General features: G+C 49.7%; 2 protein-coding genes across 3 annotated transcripts in view; both read left to right on the forward strand.

The window, feature by feature from the left end:
* The window catches only part of foxn3 (forkhead box N3), a 261,189-nt gene that overhangs the window by 56,618 nt on the left and 187,071 nt on the right, over nucleotides 1-17,500 (forward strand). The window lies entirely within an intron of this gene.
* adam19a (ADAM metallopeptidase domain 19a) overlaps nucleotides 5,351-17,500 on the forward strand; it is a 58,555-nt gene continuing 46,405 nt past the window's right edge. The window contains exons 1-3 of the mRNA XM_055862374.1: nucleotides 5,351-5,472; nucleotides 12,746-12,758; nucleotides 14,857-14,933. Of these exons, the coding sequence (XP_055718349.1) occupies nucleotides 5,351-5,472; nucleotides 12,746-12,758; nucleotides 14,857-14,933 (212 nt within the window). The remainder of the gene's footprint in view (nucleotides 5,473-12,745; nucleotides 12,759-14,856; nucleotides 14,934-17,500) is intronic.

Below are 17,500 nucleotides of genomic sequence, written 5' to 3' on the forward strand. Positions count from 1 at the left end.
TCTCACTCATTCCCCGTCTCGGTCTCTGTCTCTCTCCCGCTGTATCTCTCACTCATTCCCCGTCTCGGTCTCTGTCTCTCTCCCGCTGTATCTCTCACTCATTCCCCGTCTCGGTCTCTGTCTCTCTCCCGCTGTATCTCTCACTCATTCCCCGTCTCGGTCTCTGTCTCTCTCCCGCTGTATCTCTCACTCATTCCCCGTCTCGGTCTCTGTCTCTCTCCCGCTGTATCTCTCACTCATTCCCCGTCTCGGTCTCTGTCTCTCTCCCGCTGTATCTCTCACTCATTCCCCGTCTCGGTCTCTGTCTCTCTCCCGCTGTATCTCTCACTCATTCCCCGTCTCGGTCTCTGTCTCTCTCCCGCTGTATCTCTCACTCATTCCCCGTCTCGGTCTCTGTCTCTCTCCCGCTGTATCTCTCACTCATTCCCCGTCTCGGTCTCTGTCTCTCTCCCGCTGTATCTCTCACTCATTCCCCGTCTCGGTCTCTGTCTCTCTCCCGCTGTATCTCTCACTCATTCCCCGTCTCGGTCTCTGTCTCTCTCCCGCTGTATCTCTCACTCATTCCCCGTCTCGGTCTCTGTCTCTCTCCCGCTGTATCTCTCACTCATTCCCCGTCTCGGTCTCTGTCTCTCTCTCGCTGTATCTCTCACTCATTCCCCGTCTCGGTCTCTGTCTCTCTCTCGCTGTATCTCTCACTCATTCCCCGTCTCGGTCTCTGTCTCTCTCCCGCTGTATCTCTCACTCATTCCCCGTCTCGGTCTCTGTCTCTCTCCCGCTGTATCTCTCACTCATTCCCCGTCTCGGTCTCTGTCTCTCTCTCGCTGTATCTCTCACTCATTCCCCGTCTCGGTCTCTGTCTCTCTCCCGCTGTATCTCTCACTCATTCCCCGTCTCGGTCTCTGTCTCTCTCCCGCTGTATCTCTCACTCATTCCCCGTCTCGGTCTCTGTCTCTCTCCCGCTGTATCTCTCACTCATTCCCCGTCTCGGTCTCTGTCTCTCTCCCGCTGTATCTCTCACTCATTCCCCGTCTCGGTCTCTGTCTCTCTCCCGCTGTATCTCTCACTCATTCCCCGTCTCGGTCTCTGTCTCTCTCTCGCTGTATCTCTCACTCATTCCCCGTCTCGGTCTCTGTCTCTCTCCCGCTGTATCTCTCACTCATTCCCCGTCTCGGTCTCTGTCTCTCTCCCGCTGTATCTCTCACTCATTCCCCGTCTCGGTCTCTGTCTCTCTCCCGCTGTATCTCTCACTCATTCCCCGTCTCGGTCTCTGTCTCTCTCCCGCTGTATCTCTCACTCATTCCCCGTCTCGGTCTCTGTCTCTCTCCCGCTGTATCTCTCACTCATTCCCCGTCTCGGTCTCTGTCTCTCTCCCGCTGTATCTCTCACTCATTCCCCGTCTCGGTCTCTGTCTCTCTCCCGCTGTATCTCTCACTCATTCCCCGTCTCGGTCTCTGTCTCTCTCTCGCTGTATCTCTCACTCATTCCCCGTCTCGGTCTCTGTCTCTCTCCCGCTGTATCTCTCACTCATTCCCCGTCTCGGTCTCTGTCTCTCTCCCGCTCCCTCTTTCTTGCTCCCCCCCACTCTCTCTCTGTATATATATTTTTCTATCTCTCTCTTTCTTTCTCTCTCTCTCGCTCCTTCTCTCTCTCTCTCTTCTCTCTCATCCTTGTAGATTGTGCTGATACTTTATTTTCTTCCCGAATCAAATGTTGGCGATAGCAGATAGACGATGGCCTTTCTTCAATAGGAGGGACTATGCAAGAAAATGAAGTTTTGTATAGGTTAAGAAAGGGGACTCAAATAGAGCTCTGGAGAGGATTGAACAGAAACTATTGTCATTGAATCTCATGGCCATGTTCTTAGAATGTCTACGGCTGAAATGTTCTACATATGGAGTGGAAGTTGAATAGGACTGTTTATGTGATGCTACACTGCTGTCACTAACTGTCTATCTCTCTCACCCCTTCTTCTCCCTCTTCCTCATCTCTGTCTCTCTGTCTCTCTGTCTCTCTGTCTCTCTGTCTCTCTGTCTCTCTGTCTCTGTCTCTGTCTCTCTGTCTCTGTCTCTGTCTCTGTCTCTCTCTCTCTCTCTCTCTCTCGCTCTCTCTCGCTCTCTCTCGCTCTCTCTCGCTCTCTCCCGCTCTCTCTCGCTCTCTCTCTCAGGGAGCTCCTGGGCCCAGACTTCACAGAAACCCACTACAGTGAGGATGGGCAGCCTGTAACTGTGGCCACCAATTACAGTGTAAGTCTCTATCCCACTCCTCCTCCACTCCCCCCTAATCCTCCCTAATCCTCCTCCACTCCCCCCTAATCCTCCCTCACTCCTCCTCCACTCCCCCCTAATCCTCCTCCACTCCCCCCAATCCCCCCTCACTCCTCCTCCACTCCCCCCCTAATCCTCCCTCACTCCCCCTCCACTCCCCCCTAATTCCCCCTAATCCTCCTCCACTCCCCTCTAATCCCCCCTAATCCTCCTCCACTCCCCCCAATCCTCCCTCACTCCTCCTCCACTCCCCCCTAATCCTCCTCCAATCCTCCCTAATCCTCCTCCACTCCCCCCTAATCCTCCCTAATCCTCCTCCACTCCCCCCTAATCCCCCCTAATCCTCCCTAATCCTCCTCCACTCCCCCCTAATCCTCGCTAATCCTCCTCCACTCCCCCCTAATCCCCCCTAATCCTCCTCCACTCCCCCCAAACCCCCCTAATCCTCCTCCACCCCCCCCTAATCCTCCTTCACTCCTCCTCCACTCCCCCATAAACCCCCCTAACCCTCCTCCACTCCCCCCTAATCCCCCCTAATCCTCCTCCACTCCCCCCTAATCCTCCCTCACTCCTCCTCCAATCCCCCCTAATCCCCCCTAATCCTCCTCCACCCCCCCCCCCCCTAATCCTCCCTCACTCCTCCTCCACCCCCCATAATCCTCCTCCACTCCCCCCTAATCCCCCCTAATCCTCCCTCACTCCTCCTCCACTCCCGCCTAATCCTCCCTAACCCTCCTCCACCCCCCCCTAATCCCCCCTAATCCTCCTCCACTCCCTCCAATCCCCCCTAATCATCCTCCACTCCCCCCTAATCCCCCCTAATCCCCCTCCACTCCCCCCTAATCCTCCCTAATCCTCCTCCACTCCCCCCAATCCCCCCTAATCATCCTCCACACCCCCTAATCCTCCCTAATCCTCCTCCACTCCCCCCTAATCCTCCCTCACTCCTCCTCCACTCCCCCCCTAATCCTCCATAATCCTCCTCCACTCCCCCCCTAATCCTCCCTAATCCTCCTCCACTCCCCTCTAATCCTCCCTCACTCCTCCTCCACTCCCCCCCTAATCCTCCCTCCCTCACTCCTCCTCCTCCCCCACTACTCCTCCTCCTCCCCCACTACTCCTCCTCCTCCTCCACTACTCCCCCACTTCTCCTCCTCCTCCACTCCTTCTCAACTCCTTCCACACTCCTCCTCCACTCTCTCCCCCACTAGAGCTTTCTCTCTTTCTCTCTCCCAGTTCTCCCCCCTGACCCTCATGCCTATCACTACTCAGCCTGCTGGATTCTCAGACCTCCATCACATGATGTGTCAGGAACAGCAGAAAACAGTATCACATGACAAAACACACACACTTCCACAGGGAGTGTACACTCGTACACACAGGCACGCGCGCAAACATGAACACACACACACACACACACACCGGAGGAGTCTGTCAAACTATGTGTTGATGGATTTAGAACGAGTCTCTTTCCCAGAAAAGTTGTAAATAGATTGCTGAAGATTGTACCACACATATGCACTTAAAAAATCAGCGTCAAGGTTTGAACCTCTTATGTGTCTACTCTACCCCTTGATTCATCCCGCTCTACTTTTTACCTTGAAATATAAATACAGCTCTTATTGGTCCATTTCTCCGGGTGGACATTTCTGAGGAAATTGTTACAGTTGAACACATTTCAGGTTTGTATGTAGGCTTTGAACCTTATGTGGGTTCTGCAGAGTTTCTGAGTTTAATCTTTTAGGAGTTATTGTTTATGTTGAGTTATTCTACTGAATATGTTCCGTCCTTTAGCATCATCATCCTCATCATCATCATCATCATCAGCAGTCCTTATCGTCCCCTTCGGTTGTTTTGATAAACAGCTCTGTCCCAAAGTTTAGGAAACCTTTTCAACATGCTTTTTGCACTATTGGTTAGAGCCTGTAAGTAAGCATTTCACTGTAAGGTCTAACTACACCTGTTTTATTCAGCATTTCACTGTAAGGTCTAACTACACCTGTTGTATTCAGCATTTCACTGTAAGGTCTACTACACCTGTTGTATTCAGCATTTCACTGTAAGGTCTACTACACCTGTTGTATTCAGCATTTCACTGTAAGGTCTACCTACACCTGTTTTATTCAGCATTTCACTGTAAGGTCTACCTACACCTGTTGTATTCAGCATTTCACTGTAAGGTCTAACTACACCTGTTGTATTCAGCATTTCACTGTAAGGTCTACTACACCTGTTGTATTCAGCATTTCACTGTAAGGTCTACCTACACCTGTTGTATTCAGCATTTCACTGTAAGGTCTACTACACCTGTTGTATTCAGCATTTCACTGTAAGGTCTAACTACACCTGTTGTATTCAGCATTTCACTGTAAGGTCTACCTACACCTGTTGTATTCAGCATTTCACTGTAAGGTCTACTACACCTGTTGTATTCAGCATTTCACTGTAAGGTCTACCTACACCTGTTGTATTCAGCATTTCACTGTAAGGTCTACCTACACCTGTTGTATTCAGCATTTCACTGTAAGGTCACCATCATCATGCAATTTTACTGGGTACAAAATTAAATCAAATTAAATCGCTCTGGGTTTTTTTTGCAGAGAGACGTCAACCTTTTTGTCTGTACTCTGATTCCCACGGAGTCAGGATAACTGTGAATTATTAATTATTATTTTTATTATTAATTATTATTAACACGCTCGTTCAAGTTCAACCTGATGAAACAGTAAAATCACAGTTGACGAAAGCAAGAAACCTGTAACAGATTCATGTAGCCGTAGTCAGCAACCAAATGTTGTAGAGATGACTGCATTGCAACAAAGGAAAACTATTACAATTGTATAACTAATAAGGGAATAAATCCTTAATCATTTTTTATTACTGTGACACAGGAAAGTGGTGCTACCGCATTTGCCCACCGCCGTGAACAATGCATAAATAAATAATAAATATATATATATATAATATAGATAATAGATAGATAATATAGATATAATATATAATAATAATAAATAATGAGAGCCATGTTATTAGTGCTGTTGTGGAGCTTGTTTGACAAGCTGCTCAGGTTTGCGGGTTCGAGGACGATGGCTCGTCTCGTCTACACGGTTGTCAGCCAGGCAGTGTCTTTGACGCGGGATATGAAAGGATACGTTGACGGTGTGAAAGACTGCGAGCTGCTCGTTCAGAACCTCACTAACATGGATCTGTCTGCTTCAGCTGGAGTGGAGAGACACGCAGTACCTTTCAAGTTCAACTCAGGAATCAAACACGCACACCGCAGACACACCACACACACACACACACACACACAACACACACACCACACACATCACATACACAACACACACACCACACACACCACACACACACACACACACACACACACACACCACACACTCTGAGGCACATGCACAGACAGAAGCACATTCACACAGAAACAAGGAAGCATTGATGCACATTCAATGACACACACACACACACACACACACAGACACACATTTTTGTGAGGTGCTACAAACACACACTACATGTGTGTGTGGACAACAAGAACAACAAAGACAACATTGATTTTCTCTCTCACATGACCAAGCATGAGAATTTTATCTTCCCACAAGTCATTCAATGAAGTATTCAGGGAAAGACTAAAAGAGCCTATAAATTAACAACACATGAATAGCCGATGAAATCTACATCTCTCATTCTCAGAACTACAGAATTACTCTTAGTCCTGTCGGGTTATTTCTGGCTCGTAACAACCCAAAGACAACCCAATGCCAGAGGATGTGGGCAGATGAGTGTGGGCCGTGAATTTATGATTAAGCATCCGGCTCTTTAAAAGAAAACACGTGACTCTAGAGTCTAGAACATCCAAACAGGAAGAGGAACCGAAACATCTATCTACCCTGTCACGTGACCTGGGTCTATTTTTCCCCAGTGACACAGATATAATTGACTGTGGTCGTGGTGTGGGTTAACTGTTATGGGTTAACCCTAAACCCAACCTCCAGACCACTACAACCCAAACGGTAAACCCTTTGGACCACGGAAACACCATGTAACGATACTCTAAATCCTCCTCCTCCTCAGACGAGGAGAGGAGAGAGGGATCTGAAGACCAATGTGCAGCGAGGTATGATGACATGATTTATTTAAGACACGACAAAACAACAAACACGACGTAGACAGAAAACGAACTATACTTGAATAAACTACAAAACAAATAAACGATGAAAACAGACCTGGACACGAACTTACATATAACTTGAAGAACGCACGAACAGGTACACGACTACAAACAAACGCTACAGTCCCGTGTGGCACGAACATACATACAGACACAGGAGACATCACAGGAGACAATCACCCACAAACAAACAGTGAGAATGCCCTACCTAAATATGACTCTTGATTAGAGGAAAACGCAAACCACCTGCCTCTAATCAAGAGCCATACCAGGCAAACCAAAACCAACATAGAAACAGATAACATAGACTGCCCACCCAAAACTAACGCCCTGACCATAAACACATAAAAACAACATAAAACAGGTCAGGACTGTTACAGTACCCCCCCCCCTCAAGGTGCGAACGCCGGGCGCACCAGCACAAAGTCCAGGGGAGGGTCCGGGTGGGCAGTTGACCACGGTGGTGGTTCCGGCTCAGGACGCTGTCCCCACACCACCATAGTCACTCCCCTCTTCTGTCTACCCCTACTAATGACCACCCTAACACTACCTTCCCCTAAATAAACGGCCAGCACCGGAACAAGGGGCAGCACCGGGACAAGGGGCAGCACCGGGACAAGGGGCAGCACCGGGACAAGGGGCAGCACCGGGACAAGGGGCAGCACCGGGACAAGGGGCAGATCCCGGCTGAAGGACTCTGGCAGGTCCTGTTTGGACGGCTCTGGCAGGTCCTGGCTGGACGGCTCTGGCAGGTCCATGCAGGCTGACGGCTCTCGACACTCATGGCAGACTGACGGCTCTCTACGCTCATGGCAGGCTGACGGCTCTCTACGCTCATGGCAGGCTGACGGCTCTCGACGCTCATGGCAGGCTGACGGCTCTCGACGCTCATGGCAGGCTGACGGCTCTGGCTGCTCATGGCTCTCTGACGGCTCTGGCTGCTCATGGCTCTCTGACGGCTCTGGCTGCTCATGGCTCTCTGACGGCTCTGGCTGCTCATGGCTCTCTGACGGCTCTGGCTGCTCATGGCTCTCTGACGGCTCTGGCTGCTCATGGCTCTCTAGCGGCTCTGGCAGATCCTGTCTGGTTGGCGGCTCTGGCAGATCCTGTCTGGTTGGCGGCTCTGGCAGATCCTGTCTGGTTGGCGGCTCTGGCAGATCCTGTCTGGTTGGCGGCTCTGGCAGATCCTGTCTGGCGGGCGGCTCTAGCGGCTCCTGTCTGGCTGACGGCTCTAGCGGCTCCTGTCTGGCGGATGGCTCTGTAGGCTCATGGCAGACGGGCGGCTTTGCAGGCTCATGGCAGACGGGCGGCTTTGCAGGCTCCTGGCAGACGGATGACTCAGATGGCGCTGGGGAGACGGATGGCTCAGATGGCGCTGGGGAGACGGATGGCTCAGATGGCGCTGGGGAGACGGATGGCTCAGATGGCGCTGGGGAGACGGATGGCTCAGATGGCGCTGGGGAGACGGATGACTCTGTAGGGAGGAGAAGGAGAGACAGCCTGGTGCGTGGTCTAGGCACCGGCTGCGCTGGAGAGGAGGAAACAGCAGGAGAGAGAACCCGGAGAGACAGCCTGGTACGGGGGGCTGCCACCGGAGGACTGGTACATGGAGGTGGCACCGGGTATACCGGACCGTGAAGGAGGACACGTGCTCTTGAGCACCGAGCCTCCCCAACCCCACCAGGTTGAATGGACCCCGTAGCCCTGCCAGTGCGGCGAGGTGGAATAGCCCGCACTGGGCTATGCAGGCGAACCGGGGACACCACCTGTAAGGCTGGTGCCATGTACACCGGCCCGAGGAGACGTACTGGAGACCAGATACGTTGGGCCGGCTTCATGGCACTCGGCTCGATGCCCAACCTAGCCCTCCCAGTGCGGCAAGGTGGAATAGCCCGCACTGGGCTAAGCACGCGTACTGGGGACACCGTGCGCTCTACCGCATAACACGGTGTCTTACCAGTACGACGCCTTCTACCTCCACGGTAAGCACGGGGAGTTGGCTCGGGTATCCTACCCGGCTTTGCCACACTCCTCGTGTGCCCCCCCCCAAAAAAATTTTTGGTCTGACTCACGGGCTCCCAACCGCGTCGTCGCGCTGCCTCCTCATACCAGCGCTCCTGGGCTGTGGCTGCCTTCTTCTCCTCCTTTGGACGGCGATATTCCCCTGGTTGAGCCCAAGGTCCTCTACCGTCCAGGATCTCCTCCCAAGTCCAGAAGTCCTTGTTGCTCCGTCGAGCATTCCCATACCGCTTGGTCACTGTTTGTTGGTGGGTGATTCTGTTACGGGTGTCGCTTTCCTCATCCTCGGATGAGGTGAGGAGAGAAGGATCTTCTGACCAAAATGCGGGTTCAGGGAAATATGCCATCTTTATTATAAATACGATGGTCACGTAACAAAACAAAACACTTTCAAAACTACAAAATAACAAAACGACGTACAACGGAACCTGAACATAAACTCACATCAACAAACGTAAACTCACGAACAGGAACGTACATCAAAACGCACGAACAGCCAAACAGTCCCATATGTGAAAAAACATCGACAACACGAGACATCACAGGAGACAATCACCCACAAACAAACAGTGAGAATGCCCTACCTAAATATGACTCTTGATTAGAGGAAAACGCAAACCACCTGCCTCTAATCAAGAGCCATACCAGGCAAACCAAAACCAACATAGAAACAGATAACATAGACTGCCCACCCAAAACTAACGCCCTGACCATAAACACATAAAAACAACATAAAACAGGTCAGGACTGTTACACATCAAGATAACCCATTCCAGTCCAGTCAGTGTCAGCCTGGGGGGGGGGGGGGGACGTGGGGGGGGGGGCGTTGGGATGGGGGGGGGGGTTAAACATCAATGTGAACTGAAGATAATTCAGAGATAATAATCTGTTAATCCTTTACAGCTGTGACAGACTAGATGCCTGTGGAGGAGAAGAGTGTCGAGATCCCCCCCATGACTTACCTGGTCCTAGCTCTACTCCTCGTTAGAATCAGAAACTCTACTATATGACTTTGTGATATGACTACAGAGATGAAACTGAATAAAAGAGATGAAACCGATTCTTTTTTTTGTATTTTAAAGACGAAACTATATTTAAGAGATTACGCTGGATAGAAGTGTTTTTAATCAGAGTCTCTGGAGTTAGGTGAAATTGTTGATGTGCTTTCAGCTTCCTACTGACGCAATGTTATTTCCAGACAGTTGGCCAATATTTAAAGTGAGGCACAAGTGGCTGCGTTGGTAATTACATAATTTGACAGCCGTTTAGAGTCGATTTTGGAGCCGTGTGCAAATGAGATTGGTGGGAAAGGGCAGCGGGGTGTTTTATTGGCCTTGTTAGTAGCGGCGTTGAAGAGTTCTGACAAAAGTCATGACCACGTTCTCTGAATGGCGATTCGACGTAAACGAAGGAGAAAAGTGTCGTGACACTGTGATGGAAAGAAACGTTTTTATAACACACACACACACACACACACACACGGCGCACACACACACGGCGCACACGCACACACACACACACACACACGGCGCACACACACACGGTGCGCGCACACACACACACAAACAGACACACACACACAAACACACACACACAAACAGACACACACACAGACACACACCCACAGACACACACACACAGACACACACGGCGCACACACACACACGGCGCGCGCACACACACACGGCGCACACACACACGGCGCACACACACACGGTGCGCGCACACACACACACAAACAGACACACACACACAAACACACACACACAAACAGACACACACACACAGACACACACCCACAGACACACACACACAGACACACACGGCGCACACACACACGGCGCGCGCACACACACACGGCGCACACACACACGGCGCACACACACACGGTGCGCGCACACACACACACAAACAGACACACACACACAGACACACACACACAAACACAAACAGACACACACGAACAGACACACACACACAGACACACACACAGACAGACACAGACACACACACGGACAGGAAACGAGTCTTGCTGTTCATGGTGTACACCGAGACACCCTCCATATCCTCCTCCACATCCTCTTCTACATCCTCCTCTACAGAGCAGTAAAACCAATTTTCCGTGAAGGTTGTATTTTGTTTCTTTTCTCCCAGAACGTTCTCTCGTTCTAAAAGCAATTCATGGTTTAAAAAAAAACAAAATCTAAAAAATCTAAACAACAACAAAAACATATTTTTCTATTCTGTTTCTGCTCAAGTGAACCCAAGTAGCAACCTGACAATCTCAAGTGAACCCAAGTAGCAACCTGACAATCTCAAGTGAACCCAAGTAGCAACCTGACAATCTAGTGAACCGATGTAGGAACCTGACAATCTCAAGTGAACCCAAGTAGAAACCTGACAATCTAGTGAACCCAAGTAGCAACCTGACAATCTAGTGAACCGATGTAGGAACCTGACAATCTCAAGTGAACCCAAGTAGCAATCTGACAATCTCAAGTGAACCCAAGTAGAAACCTGACAATCTAGTGAACCGATGTAGGAACCTGACAATCTCAAGTGAACCCAAGTAGCAATCTGACAATCTCAAGTGAACCCAAGTAGCAATCTGACAATCTCAAGTGAACCCAAGTAGCAACCTGACAATCTCAAGTGAACCCAAGTAGAAACCTGACAATCTAGTGAACCCAAGTAGCAACCTGACAATCTCAAGTGAACCCAAGTAGAAACCTGACAATCTAGTGAACCCAAGTAGCAACCTGACAATCTCTAGTGAACCCAAGTAGCAACCTGACAATCTCAAGTGAACCCAAGTAGAAACCTGACAATCTACTGAACCCAAGTAGCAACCTGACAATCTCTAGTGAACCCAAGTAGAAACCTGACAATCTCAAGTGAACCCAAGTAGCAACCTGACAATCTCAAGTGAACCCAAGTAGAAACCTGACAATCTCAAGTGAACCCAAGTAGCAACCTGACAATCTCAAGTGAACCCAAGTAGAAACCTGACAATCTCAAGTGAACCCAAGTAGCAACCTGACAATCTCTAGTGAACCCAAGTAGAAACCTGACAATCTCAAGTGAACCCAAGTAGAAACCTGACAATCTCTAGTGAACCCAAGTAGCAACCTGACAATCACAAGTGAACCCAAGTAGAAACCTGACAATCTCAAGTGAACCCAAGTAGCAACCTGACAATCACAAGTGAACCCAAGTAGCAACCTGACAATCTCAAGTGAACCCAAGTAGCAACCTGGCAATCTCAAGTGAACCCAAGTAGCAACCTGACAATCACAAGTGAACCCAAGTAGGAACCTGACAATCACAAGTGAACCCAAGTAGCAACCTGGCAATCTCTAGTGAACCCAAGTAGCAACCTGACAATCTCTAGTGAACCCAAGTAGCAACCTGGCAATCTCTAGTGAACCCAAGTAGCAACCTGACAATCTCTAGTGAACCCAAGTAGCAACCTGACAATCTCTAGTGAACCCAAGTAGCAACCTGACAATCTCTAGTGAACCCAAGTAGGAACCTGACAATCTCTAGTGAACCCAAGTAGCAACCTGACAATCTCAAGTGAACCCAAGTAGCAACCTGACAATCACAAGTGAACCCAAGTAGCAACCTGACAATCTCTAGTGAACCCAAGTAGCTGACAATCTTCATATAAAAGGAGCCTCTCGGTATGCTTGTAGGTGCATGTTGATGAGCTTCTGCGGTTCTGAGGTGTTTATTTACAGGAGACTCCTTCCCAGACGGCATGTTACAACACGCCTGAAACATGGCAGAGGCATTGTGTGTAACATGTTGTGTGTAGGCTTTCCTCCATCGACATCATGTGGTGAGACAGACACGAGCCTCTTAGATTGGCAGGGAGCGTTTTCACTGACAATTGATTTGTATGTCCTCCATGCATGAGCGTACCCATCGCTTCTGACGTTCATATAGATGAGCTTATTTCACAGTCTGACGGGCAGACCAAAGCCTTTTAAATAGCCAAGAATTGTCATTTACGCACAATATAAGCTTGTTTCCGAATAAATTAATTGGATGTTGGTGTGTTTTGCGGCGGAGGCCCCGGGGCCACAAAAGCAACACCGGAGGGCAATGCTCTGTGACATCGTCCGTGGCCCATTGTGACATAATTTCCAGGACAGCCAGCTCAGGTCAAAGCTCAACAGGAAGTTTGTGTTCTGTTGCTTCTTAGAGGCAGAAAAACAGAGCCGCAGTTTCTCATAAAATAAAGATGTGTAATGCAACTGCAGTGACAATGCAGGCTATATATCGAGGTAAGAACATCTCTGTTTTATTAAATCCTCTGTTGCTCTTTTCATCTTGATGTACGTGCTGCATTACTGTGCAGGAAAGCTGAATTCAAAATGGAGTTGTATTCAGACTCACAGCCCTCATCTACGTGCGTATCGAGAAATAGAAGCACATACGGTAGCTCGATAAGAGAGAAAATACACCATTACACTGAAACCCCCGAAGATTTTAAATGAATGCACAGGCATCGACGTAATGTTCTACGCCAGAAGCATTCCGACCTTGCTTCTGATATTCAGGTCGCTATGGTAACATGACTCAAAGGCAACTGGAACTCTCCATACAACGCTAATTGTTTGGATTTCATGGAAAAGACCAATGCATCCAGTAGGCATTCTGCCCATTCTGTATAGCACTCAACAGACCGAAATCGGTACGTAATGACGCAGCCTGTAGCCCTGTCCCTTGGAGGGACGTCTGCCACATCTCACCCTCGGCACACAAAAAGGGTTGTCGGCATAAAAAATTAAAATCCTTGGTAATCTTTTTCTCCGAACACTCGTGTAAAGATCGTCCTGGAGCAACAACAGTGAAGCTCCGGCATTGAGTCACCGAAAAACATCAAGGATCGAGCGAGTGTTGTACATTTCTACTGATTAGGCAGAGACATTTGTCCAAACCCAGGACATGTTGTGTTGCAGTGTACCAGCTGGTCACTAATGAAACATTGGATCTATTAGGAACCTTTTTTCTCACCGCGTCAATACCCAGAAACCATTTATCACAAGATGCAGGCCTATAGGATTTAATGTCCATATAAACATTATGGTATAGTACAGTACGTTTGACTCTCTCTCGCTCTCTCTCCCCCTCCCTCCCTTCCTCTCTCCCTCTCTCCCCCTCCCTCCCTTCCTCTCGCTCTCTCTCCCCCTCCCTCCCTTCCTCTCGCTCTCTCTCCCCCTCCCTCCCTTCCTCTCGCTCTCTCTCCCCCTCCCTCCCTTCCTCCCTTCCTCTCTCCCCCTCCCTCCCTTCCTCTCTTCCTCTCTCCCCCTCCCTCCCTTCCTCTCGCTCTCTCTCCCCCTCCCTCCCTTCCTCTCTCCCTCTCTCCCCCTCCCTCCCTTCCTCTCGCTCTCTCTCCCCCTCCCTCCCTTCCTCTCTCCCTCTCTCCCCCTCCCTCCCTTCCTCTCGCTCTCTCTCCCCCTCCCTCCCTTCCTCTCTTCCTCTCTCCCCCTCCCTCCCTTCCTCTCGCTCTCTCTCCCCCTCCCTCCCTTCCTCTCGCTCTCTCTCCCCCTCCCTCCCTTCCTCTCGCTCTCTCTCCCCCTCCCTCCCTTCCTCTCTTCCTCTCTCCCCCTCCCTCCCTTCCTCTCGCTCTCTCTCCCCCTCCCTCCCTTCCTCCCTTCCTCTCTCCCCCTCCCTCCCTTCCTCTCTTCCTCTCTCCCCCTCCCTCCCTTCCTCTCGCTCTCTCTCCCCCTCCCTCCCTTCCTCTCTCCCTCTCTCCCCCTCCCTCCCTTCCTCTCGCTCTCTCTCCCCCTCCCTCCCTTCCTCTCTCCCTCTCTCCCCCTCCCTCCCTTCCTCTCGCTCTCTCTCCCCCTCCCTCCCTTCCTCTCTTCCTCTCTCCCCCTCCCTCCCTTCCTCTCGCTCTCTCTCCCCCTCCCTCCCTTCCTCTCGCTCTCTCTCCCCCTCCCTCCCTTCCTCTCGCTCTCTCTCCCCCTCCCTCCCTTCCTCTCTTCCTCTCTCCCCCTCCCTCCCTTCCTCTCGCTCTCTCTCCCCCTCCCTCCCTTCCTCTCGCTCTCTCTCCCCCTCCCTCCCTTCCTCCCTTCCTCTCTCCCCCTCCCTCCCTTCCTCTCTTCCTCTCTCCCCCTCCCTCCCTTCCTCTCTTCCTCTCTCCCCCTCCCTCCCTTCCTCTCGCTCTCTCTCCCCCTCCCTCCCTTCCTCTCGCTCTCTCTCCCCCTCCCTCCCTTCCTCTCGCTCTCTCTCCCCCTCCCTCCCTTCCTCTCGCTCTCTCTCCCCCTCCCTCCCTTCCTCTCTCCCTCTCTCCCCCTCCCTCCCTTCCTCTCTCCCTCTCTCCCCCTCCCTCCCTTCCTCTCTCCCTCTCTCCCCCTCCCTCCCCTATCATCACAGGATCACTGCTTCTACCATGGGCATGTAAGAGGACACCTGGACTCCTGGGCAGCCGTTAGCACATGTTCAGGAGTGAGGTACGTAAAAAAAAAAAAAAAAAACATTTTACTTTATCATCATTTCTAACCTGTTCTTGGATTTTCAGTCTCTTGGTAGATGTTTCCCTGTTAGGCACTGATCCAGAATCAGCTTGAATTTTTACAAATCCTAACCTTAATCATTAGTTGGAAGAAATGCTTCACTGACCTTAGTTCAGTGTCTAGAGGCAACTTTCAGCTGGAGTAAATTCTGTCATGTTTCTCCAAATGAACCATAGAGTGGGATAACAAAGTTCTACCTCAAACACCCAGAATTCAGTCTGATATTTATTTTTATTTTACGTAACTCTGTTGCTGGATGTAAACTACCTCAGGCAAGTAGTGTGAGTTTTCATTAAACTCGCTGGCTAATTCAATTCCTCAAATCTTATTTTTCGGGATACAAACGGTATAAACAGTTTAGAAGTCTTTAAATTTTCCCTGCCTCAGAACAGAATTTAATAGGAAACTTCTTGCATATCAAATGCTTTGAAATTGGAGCATGTCCTGTGGAAAAAGATGTCCCCTGTCGCCACCCGTACATCCTGAAAAATATATCCACGAATTTGATCCGAAGACCTCGAGTTTCTATCGCTCTTGATTAGAAATGGATTCAACCAGCCAGCTCAGCCAATCCTAGACTGATAACAGAGTTTCACACACGTTTGTTCTCCATTAACAATTGTTTTATCTTTAATATTTTCTCTGTGATACTCTTTTTATGTCTCTCAGACAGCAAGAGGAGCTCATTTGTAGTGGCTGTTTGTCCTGGCTGAGGATGTAGTGAGATGCGATCAGTCACAGGTTAGGAGGAAACTGAAGAGACCGAAAACAGCAACTCGACAGAATGAAAATGTCTAACCTACACAGAGAATGCGAGAAAAAAAACTTAGTTGATCAAATAACAACTTTCAACAAAGGCAAGAGCTAAACTAAAGGGTCACACTTCTAGCAAGATACAAATCCGAGGGCCAATCACTTTATAAGGCCTACCAAAGACACTTCCTAGAACAGTCATAAGCAAATGGCACGCTATAGAAAGGGTGGCAAAACGTTAACCTCTATTACGTAATCGTAGGCTTTATCACACTGGCGTGTTTTCCTTGGACACGGAACGTCATGAGGGCGTAGTTAAACGGGTACCTGGTAATGCCGATAAGTGAGGTCATTCCCCCTGCTTTAGTCATATTAGTTAGTGAGACTCGTCATCAATAACAAAGGTTCCACTCATGGAACACCCAAAAGTTCCAGAATCCCTTCTATTGTCTGTGTTCCATCCCTGCCCTTTTCCGCTCTTCGTAGCAGTTCTCCGGCTATGTTGTATATTTTCAGTTCCCTTCCAATATCACCTTCCAGCTCATATTCCCCACTGGCCACCGTCACGCACCAAAGACAGAAGTGTTTCTGTATTGACTCAAAATTGAATTAGGTGGTGACGGGAGAGTGAGCTGGACTCACCCAAACCCTGAACTTCAACGAACCTGACTTGTCACGGTTCCAATGTAAGCCAGAGAATATTGTGTTCAGTTTTGACGTGCCATGGCTGAAAGGGCCTGGTGTGTGTGTGTGTGTGTGTGTGTGTGTGTGTGTGTGTGTGTGTGTGTGTGTGTGTGTGTGTGTGTGTGTGTGTGTGTGTGTGTGTGTGTGTGTGTGTGTGTGTGTGTGTGTGTGTGTGTGTGTGTGTGTGTGTGTGTGTGTGTGTGTGTACATGCCTCACATGCATACCTTTTGCATGAGACCCATTTGATTCCCATTTGATTCCCATTTGATTCCCATTTGATTGCCATGTATTGTGTGTGTTTCTTTGCTGTGCTGATATCTACTGGGACAAAGAGCTCCATAGCGGAGGTGCATTATACAATGTGGATCACAGTACCTTCTCCAGCCACAGGACACACTGTGGATCACAGTACCTTCTCCAGCCACAGGACACACTGTGGATCACAGTACCTTCTCCAGCCACAGGACACACTGTGGATCACAGTACCTTCTCCAGCCACAGGACACACTGTGGATCACAGTACCTTCTCCAGTCACATCACACACTGTGGATCATAGTACCTTCTCAAGCCACATCACACACTGTGGATCATAGTACCTTCTCCAGCCACAGGACACACTGTGGATCACAGTACCTTCTCCAGCCACAGGACACACTGTGGATCACAGTACCTTCTCCAGCCACATCACACACTGTGGATCACAGTACCTTCTCCAGCCACATCACACACTGTGGATCACAGTACCTTCTCCAGCCACAGGACACACTGTGGATCACAGTACCTTCTCCAGCCACATCACTCCAGAAAGCATGACTTCTCTCTGAGGTGGAAAAACACAGGGGATGTTTATTTTCGACCCGCCGCCGCAGTCGTTTCTTTTCTGTCCCTCTTTTGCTTCCAGGCTAATTTTCAATAAATGCTGAATTTTTACTAATAAATGTGTTCTCTGTCGATAACATGGATTTTACATTGAATCATTTTCTCACCTTACATTCTGAGAAAACAAAAGGTGCTGTCTGTAACCTAAAAGGGATCTTCGACTGTCCCCATAGGAGAACCCTTTGA

This window comes from Salvelinus fontinalis, chromosome 15 (assembly GCF_029448725.1).
Source record: "Salvelinus fontinalis isolate EN_2023a chromosome 15, ASM2944872v1, whole genome shotgun sequence".
Lineage (NCBI taxonomy): Eukaryota > Metazoa > Chordata > Actinopteri > Salmoniformes > Salmonidae > Salvelinus > Salvelinus fontinalis.